Genomic DNA, 24,916 nt, shown 5'->3' on the forward strand with positions numbered 1-24,916 from the left:
AATAACAAGTAAATTCAATTTGTAATTATTGTCTGAATAAACTACTTTTAATATACCAAACATGGTAATGCTATGGCAAACAGTTATATATAGTGGTCCCTCGGGTTGCAGACTCCGCTAACCCGGAAGTAGTACCCCGGGTTAAGAACTTTGTCCCAGGATGGGAACAGAAATCGTGTACTGGCACTGCGGCGGCCCCATTAGCTCAAGTGGTACCTCAGGTTAAGAAGGGTTTCAGGTTAAGAACAGACCCCCGGAATGAATTAAGTTCATAACCAGAGGTACCACTTTTTATTTGTAAAGGGTGATCCCCAATTTTTTTTTTCTCACATGGTTTCAAAATTTCTCAAGGTGTGGGGCTTGCACAGGGAGAGGAAAGTTCCATTGCACAAACATAAATCATTGTTCTTACAGGCCACTGCATTGTGCCTCTTCTTTATTTGGTAATGAAATGTCAGCCAGCCAGATGAATGAATCTTCCCTTGCCACACCTGCAGTTTCTACAGAATCATCTATAATCCATTCATCTGCAGCTGTTCATAGTACTCACCCAGATGCCTGGTCTTCCTACTGGTAGTTGTCAGTGATGCTCAAAGCTCTGGATAACCGTCCAGGCATCTGCTATAAGAATATATCCATCTTAACATTTACCTATTAAAAAGTTTTACATGTACTAAATCCATGGGCCGATGTTGAAAATGCCACTGACATCAGTCACAGCAATTTTAGAGCAAGATATATCATTGTATCGCAGCAGACATTTAACAAGTATTTTCTTATGTTTGTTCCTCCCGACAGGATCCAGAGTAAAGTTGCATTCTCGCCTCTGGGTTTAAGAGAGAATTACTATACCCCTTTGTGTTGGCCACTTAAAGCACCACCAGCCTTAAGAGGGCAAAGCTAAAAAGGGGGAAATCTAGTGCCTGCAACTCCAAAGACTTTGACTCCAAGTACTTAGTTCACACACTTATGTTTATCACTTGGCAACTACTAAATCAGGCACCCCCAAATTGCGGCCCTCCAGATGTTTTGGCCTACAACTCCCATGATCCCTAGCTAACAGAACCAGTGGTCAGGGATGATGGGAATTGTAGTCAAAAACATCTGGAGGGCTGAAGTTTGGGGATGCCTGTACTAAATCCACTGATTTGCAAACATTCAATCACGCCAAATCAAGAAAGAGACTGAACTATATAACCACAATGCTTTTCAGACTAATCAGTTGCTGTATTGGGCCCCTTTCCTTTAAATCCTTCCTACTCACAAATCTAGCACTGTTTCTTCATATTTAATTAATCAGCCCATGTTCTGACCCTGCATCTCCTACACAGGAACAAAGCTGCCCCTTACCTTACTTAGCATTTTGTGCAACACTGGTACGAGATACTGGCCATAAGCAAGCAGTCTCAAGCAGTGCTTATCTAGCACCATCAAATTACATGACACTTAATAAAGAGAACTATGCAAACAAACAACAGGTTGCTGCAGTATTTTGAGAGGCGAGAGATGCATACATGGGTTGGGTTAGGGGCCAATGACTTCTTAGAAAAATGGGCAATACTGAGGAAGGATTTGAAGAAAAATAGTAACATCATGCAGGCATCCTTGGAGAAGTCACAGACATCAAGGATAGCAAGGAATTGTTTAGAAGAGAGCTTTGTAAGACAGCACTGGAAGGGAAAGAATCACAGGCAGTGTTGTAATGGGAAATGAGGGCAAAAAGTAGACTGGGGCAAAGGTCACTGAGTTTTAAATAAGGCGCTTGGGATGGATGCAAAATAGGATGAAAAGCTAGTGTGAGGGGCTCACGGCAAGCTCTGAGGCGAAAAGACAGGTTCAAAGGATGTTCTAAAGAAAGAATTGCCATTAATTCTTACCTTCTACCTAAAGGAACATTGCTTCCAGCTTGTTCAGTTACAGAACACTTTGTGGAAGGCCTTGCAGGTAAGATGACAAGGGTTTTGCTTTTACTGGAAGATACCTGCAACAGAAGAATTAGTTAACTGGCTACATTTGTTACTATATTACTATGGCTTTGGAAGAACACAAAGCTAGCAGCAAATATGTTTCCAATGGATTCAACCTTATAAGCCAAGGCAACTGTAGCAAAAGTTGTCATAACATGTATCAAAAGCCCACTAATCTGAAGAATTGCAACACTGGTTTTTCATCAAGTCACAGTTTGTAGACCAAATTAGGGAGAATGCACCATGGGAATACTACTAATTCCATCGAGATTTACTGCTCCCCCCCCCCCCGGTGCTAGCAACCAAAAAGGTTCTGGACAGGTGTGTATTTTAAATTTAAATTCCTGTAGCATTCAAGCAGCATTTTCTGTCGGTTTTTTGTAGTTCCAGAGCACTATCCTGACCCTCAAGTTCTACTCTAGAGTATACAGCAGTGTGAACATTGTGGGAAGATGCCACAGATGTTCCTTGTTCCCCAATATCCTTATACAACATATTTTTAGGACCCATCCTATGATTGGAAACTGTTTTTTAATGCTGTAACCTGCCACGGAACCTTCGGGCAAAAGGTTGGGAATGAATTATGTTTATAGGATTAACAAAACGTATGAGAGAAGACATGATTCTCTGTGAGGGGAAAAAGAACTCAATTTTTTTTTATGGCAACAAAATTTGCAAAAAAAAATTAAAAAAAATTAAATGTGTTTCTTTTTCAATGCCCAGAGAAATTGTCTGAAGGTACCTGATGTAGTTCCTGGCCATATATAAAGGCCACTCTGAACGTTTTTTTTGGGGGGGGGGGAAGCAGGGTATAAGGCTGTGTACGGACTGTGCATTTAAAGCACATTTCCTCCCTCAAATACTGTAATTTTGGGTACTGCAGCTTTTTAAGGGCTGCTGGGAATTATAACTCCGTAAGGGGTAAACCACAACGCTCAAAACCCATTGAGTGTGCTTTTAAAGTACAGTATATATGCAGCCCAAGATTAAAATACAAGGGGACATGCCAGGCTTTCATATCCAACTCTTAACTTATTTGCACTGCAAAATTAACTCTTGCTGAGCAATGAAGGACAAGCCATGCAAACATGAGTACTAGTTAGCCCTTTAATATGTTTCATCCTCTTTCGCCTGTATTCACAGGCTATGAACTCCTGCATTGCAGGGGGCTGGACTAGATGAGCCTTGGGGGTCCCTTCCAACTCTACAGTTTTACGATTTAGGCTGGTGAGTGAATGCATGGATTCAACGACATGCTTTTTTAATTATTAAATGCTCTTTCTTGAGTGAAGCTGGGGCTCAACGCATGAAACTTATGGGGGTGCGGGGCGTCTATTTTTGGGTAGATGAACTCATCACGCGAAGCCTGCCACTCACCACCCCCCCTCCAAGCCACGGGCATCAATCCAGCGCCACAGTCAAGATACTGTACACACCGAAATGGCCCTTCCTGGGCCAAGCACGAGCTCCAGCACGTGTCTCTCACGACAGGATCCGGTAGCAGAGAGCGGCAGCCCTGCCCCGGGTTTCAGTGGGAGGAATCCTCTGCCCCCCTGTGTTGACCACCTCAAGCACGGGACGCTTGAGGTGCGCAATGTTTAAGGGGCTCCGGGGAGGGAGACCAATTTCAAGGCCAGCTCCACCTTGCACGCGGCCATGCTTACCTCCAACCTCAGCAGCGTCAAACCACCCTGACCAACCAGCCCAGAAGCGGAAAGGGCGCAAAGGGGAAAAGAGCGCAATCAGCGGGTTTATATAGAGAGCGGGCAGAGCCGATCGCGCGAGACTTAAGGCCCGGTGCGCGCGCAATGGATGAGAACGGCGCTTCTCGCGAAAGAGACGCTGGGGAGGAAGGGAGAGAATTCGTCCACTCCTGGCAAGCGCATCTTCCAGCTGCGTCGCTGATTGGTGGAGAAGGCACGCGACTTATCCGAAAGAGAAGGCGGGATTGGCGAGGGAGGTCGACTCAGCTCTAGGCATAGAATGCTAGAATGGGAGAGGTTGGAAGGGATCCCTGAGGGTCATCCAGTCCAACCCCCTTTTAATGCAGGGGATTCGGTCAAACAGGACAGGTGGCCATCCAAGCGCTGTGGAAATGGAAAAGGAGGAGGGGTGGAAAGTGGGGCTCTTTTGCCTACAAGCTGCAGTGCATGTTCCGTTCTTACAGCAGGCGCTTCTTGCTTTAAGAGGGAAGGGAGGTGCTGTCCATTATCTGCGCATTGCAGGAGGATAAATATTAAGAGACGGATGCAATCGCCCTGCTGTGTAGCCCGCGACTGGTTTCCCCCTCGTGGCATGGGGAGAAGAAGAAGAAGAAGAGTTTGGATTTGATATCCCGCTTTTCACTACCCGAAGGAGTCTCAAAGCGGCTAACATTCTCCTTTCCCTTCCTCCCCCACAACAAACGCTCTGTGAGGTGAGTGGGGCTGAGAGACTTCAGAGAAGTGTGACTAGCCCAAGGTCACCCAGCAGCTGCATGTGGAGGAGCGGAGACGCGAACCCGGTTCCCCAGATAACGAGTCTACCGCTCTTAACCACTACACCACACTGGCTCTCCAGGTGGGGGTGGCAGTTTGCCATTGATTTGTATTTTGCTATTTGATGCGCAGGTTTGACCCACGAAATAAGCGGAACTGCAGCGTAACAGTACAAGGGAAGGTGTTACTTTGTTACAAGCTCCACCATTTCTAGTTGCCGTTAAGAGCTCCGGGAGAGTTGGACTTCCGCCTTTTTCTCTCTGTTGTGTATCTGGTTTCAGCCAAGGCTGGACCAAGCAGCCTTGCTAGTACAGGATTTCCTTCTTAATCCAGCTCTCCCTTTCTAGATCACAGTATCATAGAGTTGGAAGGGACCCTGAGGATCATCTAGTCCAATGCAGGAATATGCAGCTGTCCCATATGGCAGGGGTGGCCAACTTCCAGGAGACTGCAATCTACTCACAGAGTTAAAAACTGGCAGTGATCTACCCCCTTTTGGGGGGTTCAGGTCGAGGTTGTTGAGCATTTTTTAGGAAGGAAAGCCCTGTTTTGGGGGCTTCAGGGCAAAGATGTAGAGCTTTTTTTTTAGGGAAGTCAAAAGTTGCTGAGCTTCTTTGTGGGGAGCCAGTGATCTACCACAGTAGAACACAATCTACCTGTTGGAGCATGCCTGCCATATGGGAATCGAACCTGTGCCCTTGGCATTATTAGCACCACACTATTTATAGTAAATTTATTATTATTATTATTATTATTATTATTATTATTTAAAAAATGCAAATTATTGGTCTTGTCACTGACATTTGTAGTTGAGTCTGGATCAAGTAATGTGGGCCACAGACTTAGCCAGCTACAACCATCCTATTTGAGAGGGGTGGGAATCTACGGGAAAACAACTGCCAGGTGCAAAGCCCTGCTGTCTGGTTGTGGCCTCAGTAAGCAGGGCACCAACAGTGAGGCATTTGCACTTGCCGTGTAAACCACTTCCATGAATGTGAAGGGAAGCTTCTGGAAGCACAAGTGCCATCTTGCAACTAAGCTGGGCTCTGTCTCCACTGGCAAAGCAGCAAACATGCAAGTTCTTTTTTTAAAAAGCAACTTTAAAAAATCATTCTAGATTTTTGTGCACAAGGACCAGCAAGGCCCAGAGACCATTGCAATAATAAACACGAACACACTTCTGCCCTCCGCTCAAAATTACCACATGAACTTTTATGAAGAATACAACCCATAAATAAAAGCTAGTTGAGCTGCAATTTCAATTTGGAGTCCCTGGCTGCTGCTATTGCATGGATTTATGGTTACCCTATACATGCTGGTCTTATTATATGATGCCGAAAATAGTTCATAGTATGTCTTCAGCCCACATACTGTCAGTGCACCCCACTATTTGACTTCCGCAATGCATATGCCCTGCAATTAACATTTCTAGAATGCCATACACAAATACTGGATGGGAAAAGAGCACACAGAAGCAGTATGTATTTTACAAAGGCAGAAGAACAGTTTTGCACTCGTTGTCAACCCTTCAATGATAATGTGCTATTTTTGTTTCTTAAAGGCCACTTTCCAAATATTGTTACACTCCTCTTCCCCAAATGGTGGGAAATTTGCGGGGTGCAGAGAGCAATCCTGTACCCGGGGGTAGATACATCACTGTGCCAAAGGAACTGCCATTGTATCCAATACTAATCCCAAGGATGGAAACACACAGCTAGAAACACCCCAGAACACAGAATATTCCTGTGAATAGGGCAGACTGCCCCCCTGTCACAGTCCCTGGAAATATTACTAAAACCTACCAATCAGGAATGGTACAGATGGTGCTGGGACCTTTTCCTGGCTCTATACCCCCAGCACAGGGGGGCGGGAAAGCACAGACAACCAGGCAAAGTGTCACAGGAATATTCAAGAGACCTCTGTTGTACTATCTTGCTAAGGCAAACACAAATGTATAAGCATGTCCTTAGAATCACTAGTTCAAATCCCTCTAGGATAAAAAACCACATTTTGTTCCCCAACCCCATGAAAGAGAAACATGCAACTAAAAGTGATATTGAGCTTCTGAACATATGAGGTTTTAATTTGCTATCAATTTAATTCGCTATCAGTTTAATTCTCCTGAATTTGTTCATGCCCCTTTTTCTAGTTTACTTGAAAAAACAAAAACAGAACAGCAATATGTCTCTTCTATGTGTAATTTATGTTTTATAAATTTTCCAGGAAAGGTGGGGGAATCATATGTTCCTGGGAAGGATTAATATTTTCTGTAGCATTTCCCTATTTTAAATGACTCCAATGCTAGTATAATCCATGACTTCTTCTCTGAACAGGTTACCAAATTATTATGAGGTCACAGCTGCAACCTTATTCAAGCTTTTACACCACAGGAGGCAGGAAAAAATTTTGAACCAACTAGCAGCTGCAATAAAGATAAATATTATGTACACAAAGAATGTTAGTCTCATTGGGACTCTCTCTACAAAGGCAATAATTTGCACGGAGAATACAACTTTATGAAATGCAATTAAGTTGCAAGGTAGGAGAAGGAATGGCTATACTAGAAAATAATCATATTCCAGGGTATTTATGGAGATTCAGACCAACTCCAAAAAACTGCTGTAAATAAAGGTAGATAGGAATAAAAGCCCCCAACTTGCTATTAGCACAAAGTGTTAACCTTCTTTATGCATTTGGTGATGTCTTGTTCTGGCTGATGAATTTGGCAGGTCAGTTTGAGGCTGCCTACTGTCTAATTCTTAAGACAGAAAATAAATCCTTCTGCCATTCCCTTCTCACTATAGGAAAAAACACTGGTTTCTACCCTCTTAGTTTATGACTGAGAGGACCACTGTGGACCTTCATGAATGGCCAGGGGTGAACTTGAGTGGGCTTGGACAGGAATGCAGTACTGTACCATCAAAGTGATGGGCTTAAAAAAAAGGAAAAGGACATGTACTCACGAAGCTGTCCAAATTCATGAGGGCAATGCTTAATTTCTAAAAGAAAAGAAAAAGAGTGTGATAGAGTTAAGGCTTGCCAGTATCATTGTCCATCAGCCCGTATTTCATTCATGTGACAAACAAAACTATTTTGTAGGTCAAAACAAAATAAAAAAATAAAAAAAATCCTTCCAGTAGCACCTTAGAGACCAACTAAGTTTCTTCTTGATATGAGCTTTCACACTTCTTCAGTAACTGTAACAGGCACCCAGTTTTCTGACCCCAGCCAAGTACATTTGCATTCATGGCCAGCAGGCCTGTTTCCACTCAGGCTGCTGTCCCCCCAGACTCAAGCTCTCACCAAGAGATTGGAATAAATGCTACACCTCCTCCCTTAGGACTCCACAGTCTCACTGAGAACTACCATCCATCCCCCACAAATAGCAGCACCACGAAACAACAACAAGCAAAGGCAGTGATAAACTTGTTATGCCCTACCATCAGCATCTGGTTGTTCTTGTTTCATATGACCTGCATGACCTGCATGAGACGCTTAATCTCGAGAGAGTCATGGTTTGAGCACTACACTGGGCAAAAGATTCCTGCATTGCAGGGGGTCGGCCTAGATGACCCTCGTGGTCCCTTCCAACTCTACAATTCTATGATTCCATGGATGTCTTAACAATTGGCAGCAAGGCACACATCCCATCACTCTTCCCACCGGTTCTGTTACAACATTAGCCAGGTTAGTAGACCTGCCAGGGAACAGGGTGAGCTCATGGGGTCAGTGTGCTCATACTGTCTGTTGCTCAGGCTGTTCACTCTTGGGTTAATTATGTGTGCTTTTGGAGGGGTGAGGAAGTCTGTGGCCCATGAATTTTGAGCTCCAATTCTATGCATGAGCTTGAAATGTAGATAAGGCGAAACAATGTTAGCTAGTCCAGGTAGTTGTATGGCCTTGAGGCTCTTACTACAACCACCCATAGCAAAATGGATATATTTTCGGATAACATTTTGGTTGAGAGTATTTGCAGGCAAATGAGTAGCAGGCTGTGAAAAGGAAATGCAAGGGTGAGTGTTCTTTTGACCTTTCAATAAAAATTATATAAGCACAGTTATGTTATAAATAGTTCATTTTGTTTTACCAGAGAAAGGAAACACAAGGCTGTTTTGTTTGTTATGAAGGGATACATTGGGAACAATTGCTCAGTGTTCTTATCCTCCTGATACTGTTTTGAAGATTTTTTTTTTTTTGCTTTCCCAGCATTTCTGTTTCAACCATTAAAAAAGAAAATATGTCTTTGTGATATGCATCCTACCAACATTGCACTTATTTGCTACAGTACTAGTTTTCAGAGGGGCAGCTGTGTTTGACACAATCTCACAGCATCTTAAAAGACCAACAAACTTATTTGTTGTATCAGGAATCACAAGACAGAGAAACCAGTAGGAGAACACTTCAATCTCCCAGGACATTCTATAAAAGATCTCAAAGTAGCTGTCTTAATACAAAGGAATTTCAGAAATAGACTGGAAAGAGAAGTGGCTGAATTGCAACTAATCACCAAACTTAAAACCATGGAGAAACCTGGTCTGAACAAAGACATTGGATTCTTATCTCATTATACATGACAAAGCTATCTTTAGCCATCTCACCGCTTGCCTTTCCCTGTAAGACCCTGTAATAATTGCAGTCATTAACGCTACATGTTTTCCACACCTATCATCTGATCACTTACCTTGTGAGTAATACCCCTCCCCACTCCCTCACTATATTTAAGGGTCTGGTGACTTCCGTTTCAGTGTATCTGAAGAAGTGTGCATGCACACGAAAGCTCATACCAAGAACAAACTTAGTTGGTCTCTAAGGTGCTACTGGAAGGAACTTTTTATTTTATTTTGTTTAAACTTATTGTGGTGTGAGTTGAGCCCCCCCCCAGCCTCCACTTTTAAAAAACAAAACAAAGCAACAAAACAAAACAACTTAGCGTCAGTGGCAGTTAAACCAGGGTTTACAGTTAGTTCCTCAAGAAAGGTTGAAAGAAGACATAGCACCATTCAGCAAACAAGATTGTGAGGTGATGTATTTGTAATAATGCAAACATCCTGGCATTGGAATAAAACAAACCTGTTATCTTTATTAACCCCCCAAGTGATTGGATTGGATTTTTATCTTGATAAATTGTGATTTAGTGGTTTCATGCTGGTATTTCCTTTTGAGTTTCCTTTGTTTGAGAATTTCCCCTTTAAGGTCAGCAATAGAGTGTTCTGAGAGACTGACGTTATTTTTTTTAAGGGCAAGTATATACATTGCACGACGAAATAAAATCAATTCTAATTTTATTAATGTTAAGTAATATTTTAAACTAGCCTCCAGTTATGCCTGTTGGGCAGGAATGGATCACTAGTAAAACTGCCCTATGCTAGAACACAAACAAAATATGCTGGATTTACAGCAGATTACTGATGCTAGTTTGCACTGAGTGGTGGATCCTTATGCTGGCTAGCAGAGCAGAATGGGTGGAGTAGGGAGTTTGGTGAGAGAGTAGCAGAACATAGTCAGAAACTCACACCAGGGTGATGCTCTACAACAGGCTTCCTCAACCATGGCCCTCCAGGTGTTTTGAGACCACAATTCCCAGCATCCCTGACCACTGGTCCTGCTAGCTAGGGATCATGGGAGTTGTAGGCCAAAAACATTTGGAGGGCCGAGGTTGAGGAAGCCTGCTACAAGCAAAATTGGTCACACAACTGGGGTGGGGCACACAATGGAAGGCCCTAGATGCTGCTTACAGTGGAATGTTTTAAAAAGGGATCAGGAACCAGATTGTTGGTGCACTGCAACTCCCATACTGCTTAGTAATTGACCATACTGGCTGAGACTAATCCAGTAAACAGTCGTAACTTGAAAGCGGGCTGAAAGGAAAAGCCTTGGTGTAGCAGCTGCCAGTTTAGCAGCAGTGTATATCACCTAGCTGAGCTGCAGCCCCGTTGCCATTTCCTTCGGAGCGTGTTCCAATAAATTTGGTGGAACTTGCTTCCAAATAATCATATGTGGAATTGCGCTGCACAATTGCGGTTCTATGTACATTTAATGAACTGGGATCGTGAGACTCTTGATCTCTGATTCTATGAACTGAGCTCAGCGGAGCTGACTCCTGAGTAAACGCGCCTAAGATCACACACATGGTTGTTCATCACTCAAGAACTGCAACAGCAAGCAATGAATGGTAAGGGATGTATAAGCTAGAACAGATCACAGGGCATCGCCTCAAGCACAACGCTCTCAAGACAAAGGCACTTTGCAGAATCAGCTGCACTAGGCCCACTTCGCAAACTCCTGTCCATCCATGAGTACAGCCAGGGGGTGCAGGGGTGCAGCTGCCCTCCCATCAAGTAAATAAAAAAAACTTAACTGGCCAATTGCATTACAGGTAACTCGGTTCTGCCCCCCCCCAATAAATCATGTGTTCATTCCTTCATCACATAACACTTGGGGAGTTGCAAGAGAATGCATGATCCAGTGAGTGATAAATGTTTGTGTTGGGGTGATATTATGTCTCCTGCTGCTGGGCTTGCCCCACCAGAGCAAGGCAGTTGCCTCAGATGGCAGAGGCCAAGGGCAAGGAAGTGGGGGTGAGATGGTGCAAACAGACCTTTACGCATCATGCAGTATGCCCAGTGTGTCTTAAACCTGGAGGATATTGACCACTTTCCAGTGTTAAAAGTCGGTAAGAACAGTGCTTTTTTTTTTAAGGTGCCAGTACTCACCTTCAAGCTCTTACAGTAAGTGTCATACTTTTTAACATTTGGAGTGTTACGGAAAAATCTAGGTGTGAGGCTGCTCAGTCACCCAGCTCGTCAGGCAGAGCCCGTGCGTCCCTGCGGAATAAAGGAGTCCAGCCACCAACTGGAGCAAATAGCTGTAGACCAAAGTTTATTGTGCAACAGGTTCAAAGAGGAATTTTGAACCCAGAGTATGGGGCGACATTGGCTTTTAAAACTTCCCACCACATCCCAGGATACAGTTCGCACAGCATCATTGATACATCATCTTTACATCACTGACATGTCACATAAGGGGAGGGGGTAGACAGGGGTTACACTAGTTTAGCCTTGGCAAACATGTCCGGACAAGTCCTAGGTTCAAGATTAGCATAAGCAGACACATGTCAGGGCAAGACCCAGGTATAAGAATAGCAAAGGCAAACACCTCTGAAGTCCCACCACCCAAAGTACAATAGAACTTCCTTTGCATGGATGGACCCCCTGGCAAGTCTGGTGATGGGATTAGGCTTTCCTTGGCCAACCATCAGCTCAGCAATTGTCACCTCTGGCCCCCCCCCCCCGGGCACTCCCTGGAGTCCCCTTTTCAAGGGCAAAATAGCGTTGGAATGGAGGAAACTGGCAAAGGAGTTGGTTTTATATTATTTTTAAAGCTAGGTAACTTCCCTGAGCTGTCAAGTCAAAAGGATACATTTATGCATACTTTTTGTAACATTTAACAACTTTAAAGATGTGCCCCCCCCCATAATTTCCGTAACAGGAGGGAGGAAAGGTGCTGGCATTTTATATACGGGAGGGTGCTATTTCACTCATGTCTTGCTTGTGGGTTCTGGGAAGAGAATAATGCCCAAGAACCAGCAGGCCATCTCTTGCATTTTTAAAAACGCACTGGGCACCTCTCCTCCTGTGTGGCCTTGGTTATATGTCTATTGATACTGGTGGTGGAAGGGCAGGATCAGTAACATTTCCCCCCTGTCCTTGTCAGCGAGGGAGATGATGTTTCTTTCTCCAGAAGCGAACGTCTGCTTTACAATACATGCACACATGCCTCACTGGGTCCCTCTCTGCACTTGATCACTGCACAGTTGACTGGCTGCACCAAGGATGTGCCAACTGATTCGCCTGGAAAGCATTTGCATCCGAGGCGGCGCGTTTAGTTGCGCAGCTTCCAGCAGAAAGGAAATATCCTCTCCCAGCCCTCGAAACGGCGACGTTTCCCCACACGCGCGTGCATCAAGTGTTCCCTATCACTTGATGCACGCGCGTGCTCAAGTGTCGCCTTTCTGAGTGCAGTTCTGCCGGCCTCCTGCAGGATCTGAAGCCGGCACCGGCCCAATCTTGCCCTGGCGTCCCAAAACGTGCAAAAAAAAAGAGGCGGGGGGGGGGGGGGAGAGGCGAGATCCCTGACTCTTTGATGGTGGGGGAAACACCCAACGCCTTGGTTCCCCTTTGACCCATAGCTGGCGGAACCCGCCTTCCGCCTCTTTGGCATTGGCTGCTAGGCGCGCCCCCTTCCTGGGGCGGTTGGCTCGTGGCGACGCCACTCACCCGGCCCTGACCCCCCCCTCCCCGGCCGCTGTCAAAGTTGACCGCCGGGCGCTGCGTTGCAATGGAGAGAAGGGAAGAGGAGCAACAGCACTCGCTGCGGGGGGAGGAGGCGGAGGAGGAGGAAGAGGAGAAGGAGAAAGAGGAGGAGGAGGAGGAGGAGGAGGAGGAAGGAAAGCGGGGGGATTGAGATCGCGCCTGTCCCAGCTGCTGGAAACAAGCGCCGCTGATCCGCGCTGAGCACCGCTCTCCAGGTGGCGTCTGCGCGCCCACGAGAGAAGCCGATCGCCCCCAGAAATGCCGCGCTGCTGCTGCTGAGAGGGAGACCCCGGCCACCCCCAGGGTCTGGGAGCGGCGGAATTAGCCGGCAGAGCAGGGAAAGGGGGTGGGTGGGTGCCCTCTGCCTCCGATCCTGCAGAGCCCCGAGGCGGAGCAGCCGATCTCTCCCTCCCTCCCTCCCCCTTCCCCCAGCCTCGGCAGAGCTTCCGTTTCTCTCCACTCTCCCCGCCGCCTCTCCCTGCTCCTCCCGGCCTCTTCCCGATCCTCCCCAGCCATGACCATTCCGGTTTTCACCTCATAAAGATGGCGGTGTGGGATCACTGCAACCTTTAGACTCATGACTGTCAGAAACATCGCCTCCATTTGTAATATGGTGAGTATTACTTGCTCGGCCTGGCTGGGGGCGGGGGGGGGCGCACGGGGCGGGCGAGGCGAGGGGAGGGGGAGGGGGAGGGGGAGAGAGTAGCACAATCCTCCCCTGCAACCACTAAACACACACACACACACACACACTTCCGCCTCCCCACCCCCCCACAACCCACCCAGTTATGGGGAGATCGGAATCCACAGAAAGGTGTGTGCAGAGGGCAAGGATCCACTCCCCCCCGCCCCGAATGGGTTGCTGGAGTTTCAGGCTTGCAATCCTGGGCCACACTGAACTTGGGAGCAAAAGGCCCACTGCAGCCCAGTAGGACTTACTCCCGAGTAATCCTTCCCAGGATCGGGGCCATTTTGGAAGGAGGAGCTGCCGAAGTCTGGAAATGCGGGAGATCTCTCTGCTGATCCGGTGGGCGGGGTGCTGGAGGTGGGCATCCGAACCATGTGTGAGGAGGAAAGGGGCGTCCTTGAAAGTTTGCACAGTGTCGCCTTTTTGCACAGGAGAATACCGGGTGCACAGTGTTAGGTGCGGATGAGCCAGGGATCTGAATAACTGGGTTTTGGAAACAAGGGAGGAATTTTTTTTTCCAGCGTGCAAACATGTTGGGCAGGTTCAAACATGAACATGTGATTTCCGTCTGGGCCGTGCTAGTCCCTCAAGGAAGCATGTGTTCCAAAAGGAAGTCGTCCAAATGAGAGTTGTTTTAGCTTCTGTAAGAGATGTGTTCTTCAACCTCCCTCTCTTTTCAGTGAAACGAATCAGTCAGGAGTTAGATGCAGGGCTTTGATCAGTTTTGCTCTTCTTAGCTTAGAAACTTAGATCACTTAACCATGAGGTTTTTGCATTAAACTTCTTGACCGAATGTGTCAACATTCTCCAAACATTTTTTCCTCCTTGGTAAATTGGCAGCTGGATGATAAAAAGTGTTATTTATCTGAAGGGTGGAGGAGAGACAATGCAAACTAGCTGCAGGAAAACTTGTACAGTAGCAGCTCTTTAATGAATTGCAATATTTTGCAGGGTGTGGGCAGGTTCCCCCCCCCCAAGGGTGAAAAGTCACTAGTTCCAGTGAGTCATCTCCTTGTGTGTCTGTAGGTAACAGATTGTGTGAAAAACAACTACCTAGATCTTACTTGCTGTACCAGTGTGTACATGCATAGACTGGAGGGCATCAATAGCTAGGGTGGTCCCTGCCTCCTGGAAAGAGGCAGTGGTTAAAACCACTCCTTAAGAAACCCTCCCTGCTCTCAGAAAATCTAAGTAACTACCCGTCAGTTGCTAATCCCCACTTCTTGGGCATGGTTCTTGAGTGGGTGGTTGTGGATGAGATCCAAGAACTCTTGGAGGAAACTGATTTTCTAGATTCATTTCAGTTGGGGCTTAGACCCGGTTTTGGCACTGAAACTGATTTGGTCGCCCTGTATGATGAGCTCTTGTCAGGAGAGAGACAGGAGAAATGTGTCCTTGTTAATTCTCCTTGACCTCTTACTGACTTTCAATACCATTGTCAATACGGTTTCCTTCTGGAGTGGCTGTCCGAGTTAGAGTGGGTGGCACCACTTTGCAGTGGTTCCTGTCCCACTTGGATGGTCGTTTCCAGAGGGTGATGATGTTTGGGGAATGTTCCTCATTGTGTGGTTCCTCAGGGCCAGTGCTATTTTGCTAGAAAAAGAGGTGCTGGAACTCACCACGAACACTTCCCTTGTTCTCTTATAATGGCAATGAAACTCAACCGAGAGATGGCGGAACTGAATTCTGGTGAGTTTAGGGCCAAAGAAAAGCTCTGCTCAATTTATCCCCTTACAGCATGAAACATCAGAGTGGGGATATCTGGAGTTTTGGAGCACATGGTCAGCAATCTTCTCCTTTACATCTGCAGCTGTGGCAGTGGATGTGCTGGAACATTGCCTTGCCTCGGTAATGGACTGGATGAGAGCCAACTGAGGCACTGTTAGTGGGTGGTTCCCTTGACTGTATGGATGGGAGGTTGCCTGTTATCGATGGGGTTACACTTTTTCTGAAGGAGTGGGTAGGTACATAGCTTGAGGGTACTTCTGGATCCTTTGCTGTCACTTGAGGCTCAGGGAGTCTCAGTGGCGTGGAGTGCCTTCCATCAGCTTTGGCTTGTGGCTCAGCTGTGCCCCTATGGACAGGGATAGCCTAACCTCAGTCATCTATGCTCTGATAACCTCTGATTACTGCAATGTGTTAGATGTGGGGCTGCCTCTGAAGACAGTTCAGAAACTTCACCCTGGTGCAGAATTTGGTAGCCAGGTTGCTCACTGGGGCAAGATGGAGTGTGAATATTACACCGATCCCGGCCTGACTGCACTGGCTGTCAATTAGTTTCCAGGCCCAATTCACAGTGCTGGTTTTGACTGATAAAGCCTTATACTGCTCAAGGACCACCTCCTTATTTGGGGAATGCTCTTCCCTGGGAGGTTCATCTGGCACCTTTATTATACATCTTTAGGCACCAGGCAAAAAAATGTTTCTCTTCAACCAGGCCTTTGGCTGATGAACAGTCTGTGGCCTTTAAAATGTGTTTGGGGGGGGGGAGAGTTATGGGTTGGTTTTGTTCTTGTTCTTATTATGTACTTTATGGTTTTATTCTGTATTTTTATGCTGTGAACTGCCATGGGATCTTTGGTATATAATAATAATAATAATAAATATGAGAGCACACCATGAAATATGATGATGGACCAGCCTTGTGGTCAGAACACATGCTTATAACAGGAAGTGTAAGACCTGAGTCCTCAAGCTGCTTCCTCCATTGCTTGTTCATTGAAGTCAAAAGGGGTTCTGAAAATGTGGGCCTTGGAACAGCCTGTATTTCATTTCTAGTTTGGTATCTTCCTTTCATGACAGAACTTGTGTGTGCTGGTAAGCAGTGAGCTGGTCTGGTTTCCTTGCCTTTAATTTGGAAGATACTCAAGATGCAGCAGTAGGACAGGTTCTGAGACTTGCACAGCACACACACAACACTTGTCTAAAGGACCAATTTACTTTCTTATTTTGACAATTAAGTGACTCACGGTTGCATAAACATATACAAAAAAAAGTAATTTAGGAAATAGAACAACAATAATAAACGTTCTACCCTTTTCCTTAGTGGCCAAAGACTACCTTTCAACAACAGAGGCTTGCGGCAACTTCAAGACTAAAAGTACTCCAAAGTTAATTCCTAAAGCTGAAATCCCATATAAGCTTGCTTGGGATAAGTCCCACTGTACTCAAAAACCCTTTCCCTTTGAGTAGACATGTATAGGATTTCATTGTGACATATTTATTAGGGCATAACTTTCCATGTGCTAGCTAGAGTCTGCATTACCAGATACATGAAGTGTTATCCTCAGTTGACTGGTGTTGTGTGTGTGTCTTCTTCTTGTTGACATTTTATTATATTACCCTCTTTTCATCTGAAGGTTCCAGGGTGGATTACAGCATATGAAAACACAATACTGTAAAATTAAAATAGCAATAAACATAAACAAGCTCACCCTAAAAAGGATAATTCCATATATGTATATATATATATATAGAGAGAGAGAGAGAGAGAGAGAATTTGTAAACTTGTGTGTCCAAATGGCAAAAAATGCAGCTTGTGACAATTCTGTAAGCAAAGTGATCTTCACAACAACAGTAATTGGTGATGGCTAACATAGGGGAACAGGTGGCGCTGTGGGTTAAACCACAGAGTCTAGGGCTTGCTGATCAGAAGGTCGGCGGTTCGAATCCCCGCAACGGGGTGAGCTTCCGTTGCTCAGTCCCAGCTCCTGCCCACCTAGCAGTTTGAAAGCATGTCAAAGTGCAAGTAGATAAATAGGGACCGCTCCAGCAGGAAAGTAAACGGCGTTTCCGTGCGCTGCTCTGGTTCGCCTGAAGCGGCTTTGTCATGCTGGTCACATGACCCGGAAGCTGTTTGCTGACAAACGCCGACTCCCTTGGCCTATAGAGCGAGATGAGCGCCGCAACCCCAGAGTCGGACATGACTGGACCTGATGGTCAGGGGTCCCTTTACCTATAACATTTGATAGCAATGTGGGTTGAATCCACGTGGCCCCTTCCAACTCTACAATTCTGAGGTGGGGCTCTCTCTGCTGAGGCGTGTGAGAAACTGCTTGGGGAGATGCAAGCTTTTTATCCAGTACCTAGTCCCAAAATGGGTTTTGTGTGTGTTTTACAGCCCATTCCTGGGTGTAGCCAGGACTTTCGTTGGAGGAGGCAAGACCTTTGTTGGAGGGGGGGGGGAGATCCCACATGATTTGTCAGTGAGTTAAGTATATTTCTATTGTTTTACTTGAACTGAAAGGGGCAGCTGCCCCCTGTCCCTCTCCCCCCCATGGCTACAGCCCATCTGCATGTTCAGAAAAAGTCCACAGTGCAGCCTTCCTAGAGCTGTGCCACTCTGTAAAATGCATGTGGAGGATTACATGTTTGAATGATTCCCCCCATTTAACCATTCTTTTCTGTGTTAGTGAAAAGGCAGTCAGCATAACATGGGTGGGTTTTTTGCTTCCCTTCATGTGCTGTTTGATGATTCTGTAGTTGGAAGAGCAATAACAGAGACTCCTTTCTTCCTTTGAAGTGGTAGGAAGCCGCCTTGAAACAGTAGGGGGGTACAGAGAAATTTCTTACTGTTTTTTTTGCAGTTTTTTTGAAAAAAACATTCTTGGGATTTCTTTGTTGGGGGTAAACAAAAATCAGGCCTGTTTCTCAGTTACAAAAAGCTCCATGGCTCTACTGCCCCCCTGCCACAAACAAAAAACAAAACAAAACAACAACAATAACAACAACAACAACATCCCAGACATGAGAGAAGGCTTTGCCACTGCTCTGTGTGTGTCACAACAGAACAATGGCCTTTGATGAGTTGGAACAGAGACTAAATGGGGCAGAGCAATGGCTTTTATATTTGTACAGTACGCCACATCCCTTACTGCCCTCCATCCAGACAAGCAATAGGATTTCTCAGAGTACAAGGACATATTCCAGACAGGCAGAAGCACTCAAGGAAGGTTGATGAGGGGCTTGGTTCAAGAGGATTTGTGGCCTGGAGAAAGTTCCAAGGGTCTGTGTTTTCTCCATCCCTGGGATAAAATAAAATAAAAAATACATAAAAAATATAAATAACGCCAGGAGCCAAATCTGACTGCTGGGGCTTTTGATTGCCTGTTTAGGGTCCCCAAAATATTCAGTCAAAATGTTTGCTTCATTAGTGGCAAAATTAGCCTGTATTTAAGGAGAGGTGGGAAAATTGGCTTTGACTATGGCATTTGAAACTGGAGTGTACTGTTTTTGTTTCTATGTTTTGTATTTTTGTGTTTGTATATTGCAAACCACCCTGCGATGGTTGGAGGAAAGGCGGTATAGAAATTTAATAAATTTAATAAATTTAATAAATAAAAATATTAAGAATAAAAGGAAGTATCCAAGTGCAATATCTGAAGCCATTCCTCAGAACATATTTCTGTTTTAGTTTATATCCCCCCCTTATTTTCAGGTTCTTGCAACAGCAGCTAGATACAGTCACTAACTTCCCTCCTTGCGGTGAGCCTGCATGTCCCTTGCTGATGATGTCATATGTGCCATTCATCAGTGCTGGACAATGGAGCCTTCCTATAGCATAATGCACCTCTCAGCCTGTGGGGTCTTGACCCTCCTGGGGTCACTTGCAAGGCTATTTGAGAGTCATGAGCACGATCCCCTCCTCTTTCTTGCCAATACTTCGTTGAAGCGAGTTTTCTCATTTGTCTCCATTGCCAAAAACAGCCCTACAGAGAATTGTGCCGAGGTCCCCAGTCACACCCAGCTTAAAAGGTTGAGAATTCCTGGAATAAGCGATACTATTTAAGAAACCATGTTTTGACTGGGAGGAAAGAATCCTGGACTCTCCTATTGATTTTTGTTTTGTTTCACTTGGAAACATTATGTTATCATGTGTACCTGAAATGAATACCGTAAATGGAGAATTAACGCTGGGGAATTAGACATATCAAATTTGGTTTGTCAGAGCAACCAGAAGGATCCTTGTTTAGTTACCATTGGCTGCCTGAAGATGATCATTTTTACAAGAGCGAATCCTCATGATGGAGAGAAATTTAGACCACTCCTGAATAGCAGAATTTATTCGAACTTTTGTGGGGATATAAGGATGAAGCTTGTAATTCGGACAAATAAATAAATAAATCTATTTTCCAGCATATTAAGTAGAAAGTAGGTCTGCCCCCAACAAAAAGAAAGGATCCTTCATGTCAAGGATATTTGGGCTCATTCAGACTTTCTTTTGCACCATGCTTTCCAGGCACAGGTCTGTGAGAGCTTCGTGTCTGAGCAGTTTTGTTGTTGTTTTACTGCTGAATCAGAGCAAACAGCAACCAGGTTTTCTGTGAATTGCCATTTGCTGTGATTCAGCAGTAAAACACGGGTTTTCCCAGAGAAAGTGCCAACACACACACACACACACACACACACACACGGCTCAGAAATGCAACTTTAAAACCTAGACCAGGCATCCCCCAAACTTGGCCTTCCAGCTGTTTTGGGACTACAATTCCCATCATCCCTAACCACTGGTTCTGTTAGCTAGGGATGATGGGAGTTGTAGTCCCAAAACAGCTGTAGGGCCAAGTTGGGGAATGCCTGTGGCCCTAGACCTGCATCCTGAGTCAAAGCAACAACATTTTGTGCCTGGGCTCAGAACTAGATGGATCATTACAAAAGGAGATGGCAAGGTCGTGAGGGCTTTGGGGATTTTTTTTTTTAAATACAAAGCTGAAAGGCTAAAAAAAGAAAGAGAAAAAAAAATGTTCCTCCTGTGACCCAGGGACATGTCAATTTATCCACCAACTAGGAAACCCAACAGCACATAGAACTCGCAGTGTTGCACTAATTGGAAAGAGGAAGGATGCACAAGAGGAGTTTTGGGATGTGATGCAGCAACGAAGTAGGGAGAGCCAGGCTAAGATGTGCACAATATATGGGGAGACCTCTGGCCTCGTTGCATGCATGAAGACGTCACCAACTGGATAAAGGAGGCAGGGGAGGCATGAGCCATTTAAATTCATTCCACGTTCCTTTGGGAGTCCAGATTTTGAAATTGTTGGGAAAAGAAAAAGCACGGAGATAGGCCCCTCCCAAATACAGCAGGCAGACCTGGTGTTTGGTGCCAGCTTTAGAAATACCTCGAGTCATCAAACTTACTTTTGATATCTTTGAATCCTGTGGCTAGGTCAAGTGATATCTCGATGAAAATGTTTCCAGCTTGAGGAAGAGATGGCATGCTAGTGCTCTGACCAGCATGCTATGGAAATTGGCAACATTCAGGGTGTGGCAAAGTTCAATTTTACTTTTGTGCGTTTGGTGTAGTTCCATTTATATGGGCTCTGTGAGAATGCTAGAAGAACAGTGACTGGTTTTGGCAGAGGGGTTTGTTACGTTGAAGGAGGATTTCCACATGTGTCACTTCCGTCTTGTAGCCTGACAGGATTTTTGCTCCCTCCTTTTACCGGTGGTGTCTGAAGAAGTGTGCATGCACACAAAAGCTCATACCAAGAACAAACTTAGTTGGTCTCTAAGGTGCTACTGGAAGGAATTTTTTATTATTTTTTATTTTGTTTTGACTGTGGTCCTTTGATGCTCCTTGATGAGATTCACTCTTTCATAGGCTTCCTGTGTTGCTAGCTGCTTCCTTTTCCAGTGCCCTGGTTTTGCTTGTCTCGTGGTTGCTGGTTGTGGGACTCCAGCCACTAAGGAATTGCTTCTTGTGACAAGTATCCTGGGTTCGCCAGGTAGACGGGGCTAGCCCTGACTTTCCAAAACAATATCAGTGATATGTGGGGCAGCAATTGGAGCAATAGATTTCATGTGCGGGATGTGTTTGTTCGCATTCTCAAAGGCCGGATATGTACTGATTAGAAAAACATCAAAGCTAACCCCGCCCCCCCCACATAATATAGCTCTCAATGCAATTTCTCTACAGTGTCCTCTGGTGTCACATTTTTGTAACACATTTTAATGTTTTAACTGACCAGTGTAGATTAGTCCAAACTCACATAAGCTTTGTCTGCAAACTTTCTAGAAGGAAAAGCAATAAGCAGTCGGGTGGCAATTGTGGAATCTCTTTCCACGGTTTCTAGTCATGATGGCAAGGGTGATCCAATGCATGTTGGTGACGTCTGAAGTGGGGGACATGGTTCTGTCCCTGCTCGTTCTATGTGCAGAAACTGATCAGTCTGACAATTGAATTTTATGATGTGCTGTTGGCATCCATCTGTCTCGAGAGACAATGTGTAGACACCATCCATTTAAAGCGCACACCCAAAATCCTGGAAACTGTAGTTTACCCCTTAGAGATCTGTAATTCCTAGCACCCTTGAACTACAGTTCCTAGGAAGTTTTTATTTTTATTTTTGGTGGGGAGGGAGCATTTTAAATGTATGGTGTGCATGCAGTCTAAGTTTGATAAAAGCAATGCGCCAGTGTCTTCCACTGGACCTGAGGACGGTAGGTTAGCTTAGGGGACAAAGGGCAGGCCTGCTCTACCTTCCAAAATCCTATCACTGTCCTCTGCCTTCCAGAATCTGCCACCTGAGGCAGTCACCTTATTCTGCCTAATGGTAGGGTTGGCCCTGCATGATAGTTATATGGAACCTTTGAGTTTGGAGGCTGCATGCCACTGGACACCAGCTGGTGGGAACAACTGGGAGAGAGCTATTGCCCTGTTGGCCACTGTGGGATTTTGGACTAGATGTACTTTTTGGGGTTGGACTAGATGACCCTTGGGGTCCCGTCCAACTCTGCAATTCTTTGATCCGGCAGGATGTTCCTGTGACGTGTTGTCACTTGTTCCCAAAATCCTCTGCAGCACATTTCTCTGCATCATTCATAATCTTCCACTTCAGCAGCTTCAGACTCTTTAAGTTAAGCGGTTGCTGCAGTTCAGCTGCAGAGGGGGAGAGAGAGAGAGTGAGAGAGAGAGAGAGAGAGTGATTGCTGCCATATATAATCTTCTCCACCTGCAGTAATCTGGCTTTTCTTCCCACACTTCATTCCTCCCTGGGATTCTGAACAATAGCTAAAATTATCTGTTTTGAGTTCGGTGCCAAATTTCAACATGTCATAATAGCTCCTGATGCTGTCGCACACATTGTAGCAACTTGAGATGCCAATTTGTTTCCAATGCTTGTCAATCCCTGCAATGAGAATCTGTGACTTGAATAAATCCCTCCAATCATTGTGATTCTGTGTTGTATACTTCTGGCCATTATTATTATTACTACTATTATTTTAAACTCCATCTTTGAAAAGTGCACGGCCTGATTTTTGGATGCATGAAAAGCCTGGCAACTACACCTCAAACTTTTAGAATTTTGCAGTTACAGGGTTAACAGTGGCAGCTCCTAGCAGCTGCTCAAACACCCCATGTTGGTGTAGCAAGCAGGATGCTAGTTTCTGTAGAAAAAGAAACTGAATGAGTGGATTACAGTACTTGAGCATCAAGGACAGAGTTATAGGTGCAGTCTGTAGGTCTGGAAATAGCAAGCCTGTTCAGAAGCAGGAGAGGAGCGGGGTGGGGTGGGGTGGGATTGATTCCTTGCACTATACATCAACACTGCAATTAATATTATTCTTTATTAAATTGGTATACTGCCTTACCCCACAGGTCTCAGGGCAGTTACAACATAAAAAACACAATATTAAAAAAGTAAAATACATAATAAAAACAAAAACAACCCAATAACCCCCATCCCCAACCCATTTTTAAAGCCAATTGGATGTCAGTCAGCCAAAGAGAGAAATTTTGAAAACACATGGCTAATGAATAAACTGCTGGAGAATGAGTGTAGGCATGTGTACACAAACGTGTGTGTGTGTTGGAGAGAGAGAGAGAGAGAGAGAGAGAGAGAGAGAGAGAGAATATGAAAACTTCAAAAACAAATAGAAACTGACAATGCAAACCTCAACGAGGGAATAGAATGACAAGTAGCTGCAGGGGCAGAGAAGCAGCCACTCACAATTGTAAGAGAGATCACAAAAGTGGGAGAAAAGGACCTGACCTACATCTTTGTATTTAGCAAGTTAGCAAATGACATCAGTGAGAGAAGAGGGTCTCTGTGAAATGGTTTATTTTAAGACATAAATCTGTCAGATGGTTACAAGCTAGTAAAACCAGTCATACACAAAGCGGCCACAAGGCGTGTGCATAAAGTATCCTATATTTTCAAGCCCTCTTGCATAAAAAAAGAAACATTTCCAGCGCTGATAGATACTTGGTAGGGGGACACAGGAATCTAGACCACAAAGAACTTTATAGAGTACCAACGACACCATAAATTTGGTGCAAGAAATAACAAGAAGCTGCTGCAAAATGGCAAATACAATTTTGTATGGAGTTTTGTTGTTAAGCACCTGAGCTATCGATTTCTCCTTCTGAACTCTTCTGGACTATCCCTGTGTATAGAGACCAAACTACATGTAATCCTAAATGGGTACTGTAAGCATTCTTTATGTTGTTGTTGTTGTTGTTCAGTTGTTCAGTCGTGTCCGACTCTTCGTGACCCCATGGACCAGAGCACGCCAGGCACCCCTATCCTTCACTGCCTCCCGCAGTTTGGCCAAACTCATGCTAGTCGCTTCGAGAACACTGTCCAACCATCTCATCCTCTGTCGTCCCCTTCTCCTTGTGCCCTCCATCTTTCCCAACACCAGGGTCTTTTCTAGGGAGTTTTCTCTTCTCATGAGGTGGCCAAAGTATTGGAGCCTCAACTTCAGGATCTGTCCTTCTAGTGAGCACTCAGGGCTGATTTCTTTGAGAATGGATAGGTTTGATCTTCTTGCAGTCCATGGGACTCTCAAGAGTCTCCTCCAGCACCATAATTCAAAAGCATCAATTCTTCGGCGATCGGCCTTCTTGATGGTCCAGCTCTCACTTCCGTACATTACTACTGGGAAAACCATAGCCTTTTATTCTTTAAGCTGCAAAGTCACCTGACCATGGTGTGTTTAGGGAAGGCGGTTTAATCTCTTCCCTCCCAGGCATTTGCAGTCCTGCTGAACCTCCCCCAAATCTGGTGTTAACCCTGAAAGGTGCAGTCCCATTGAAAGTTTTGTGTCACAGATCAACGCTTTCAAAATCAGTAATCCTGGTACACTTTGCAGCAATGGAAAGTTAGGTCAATTGGACACTGGGGGTGCCTTTCCCTTTTCAGGGCTGATGGCAGCATGATGGACGTGTTGGATAATTAAAAAAAAAATCATTTCACCTGATCCTCCCTGAGATGCAAATGATATAATTTGAAATACATATTCATAGTAGCTCAGCTCCTGGGCAACTGGAGTCACCCACAATGCATTGTCTGTCTCTTCAGGAAAGGCTCAGGTGTCTTGGGGAACCGAGATGTTCTGTGTGCCTGACGAAATTCAATACAGCCCTTTGTTTCCAATGGGAACGGCTGGGACGGGATATGCAGCCTAAGGTTCAAAAACAGGGAAAGTGTTCCGGCACATGAAACTTTAAAAAAAGAATCAAACCCAAAT

General features: G+C 45.1%; 1 protein-coding gene and 2 non-coding genes across 3 annotated transcripts in view; 1 reads left to right on the forward strand and 2 right to left on the reverse strand.

Moving 5' to 3' along the window:
- Nucleotides 1–780: 780 nt before the first annotated feature.
- LOC117053544 lies at nt 781–898 on the reverse strand. The gene has a single exon (XR_004427415.1). It is a non-coding gene; the product is annotated as a small nucleolar RNA SNORA26 (small nucleolar RNA).
- A 2,542-nt stretch (nt 899–3,440) lies between these two features.
- LOC117053545 lies at nt 3,441–3,562 on the reverse strand. The gene has a single exon (XR_004427416.1). It is a non-coding gene; the product is annotated as a small nucleolar RNA SNORA26 (small nucleolar RNA).
- Nucleotides 3,563–13,048: 9,486 nt separating this feature from the next.
- Nucleotides 13,049–24,916, forward strand: part of USP46 (ubiquitin specific peptidase 46) — a 28,911-nt gene continuing 17,043 nt past the window's right edge. The window contains exon 1 of the mRNA XM_033160004.1: nt 13,049–13,369. Within this exon, the coding sequence (XP_033015895.1) occupies nt 13,334–13,369 (36 nt within the window). The 5' untranslated portion in view covers nt 13,049–13,333. The remainder of the gene's footprint in view (nt 13,370–24,916) is intronic.

Source organism: Lacerta agilis, chromosome 9 (genome assembly GCF_009819535.1).
Source record: "Lacerta agilis isolate rLacAgi1 chromosome 9, rLacAgi1.pri, whole genome shotgun sequence".
Classification (NCBI taxonomy): domain Eukaryota; kingdom Metazoa; phylum Chordata; class Lepidosauria; order Squamata; family Lacertidae; genus Lacerta; species Lacerta agilis.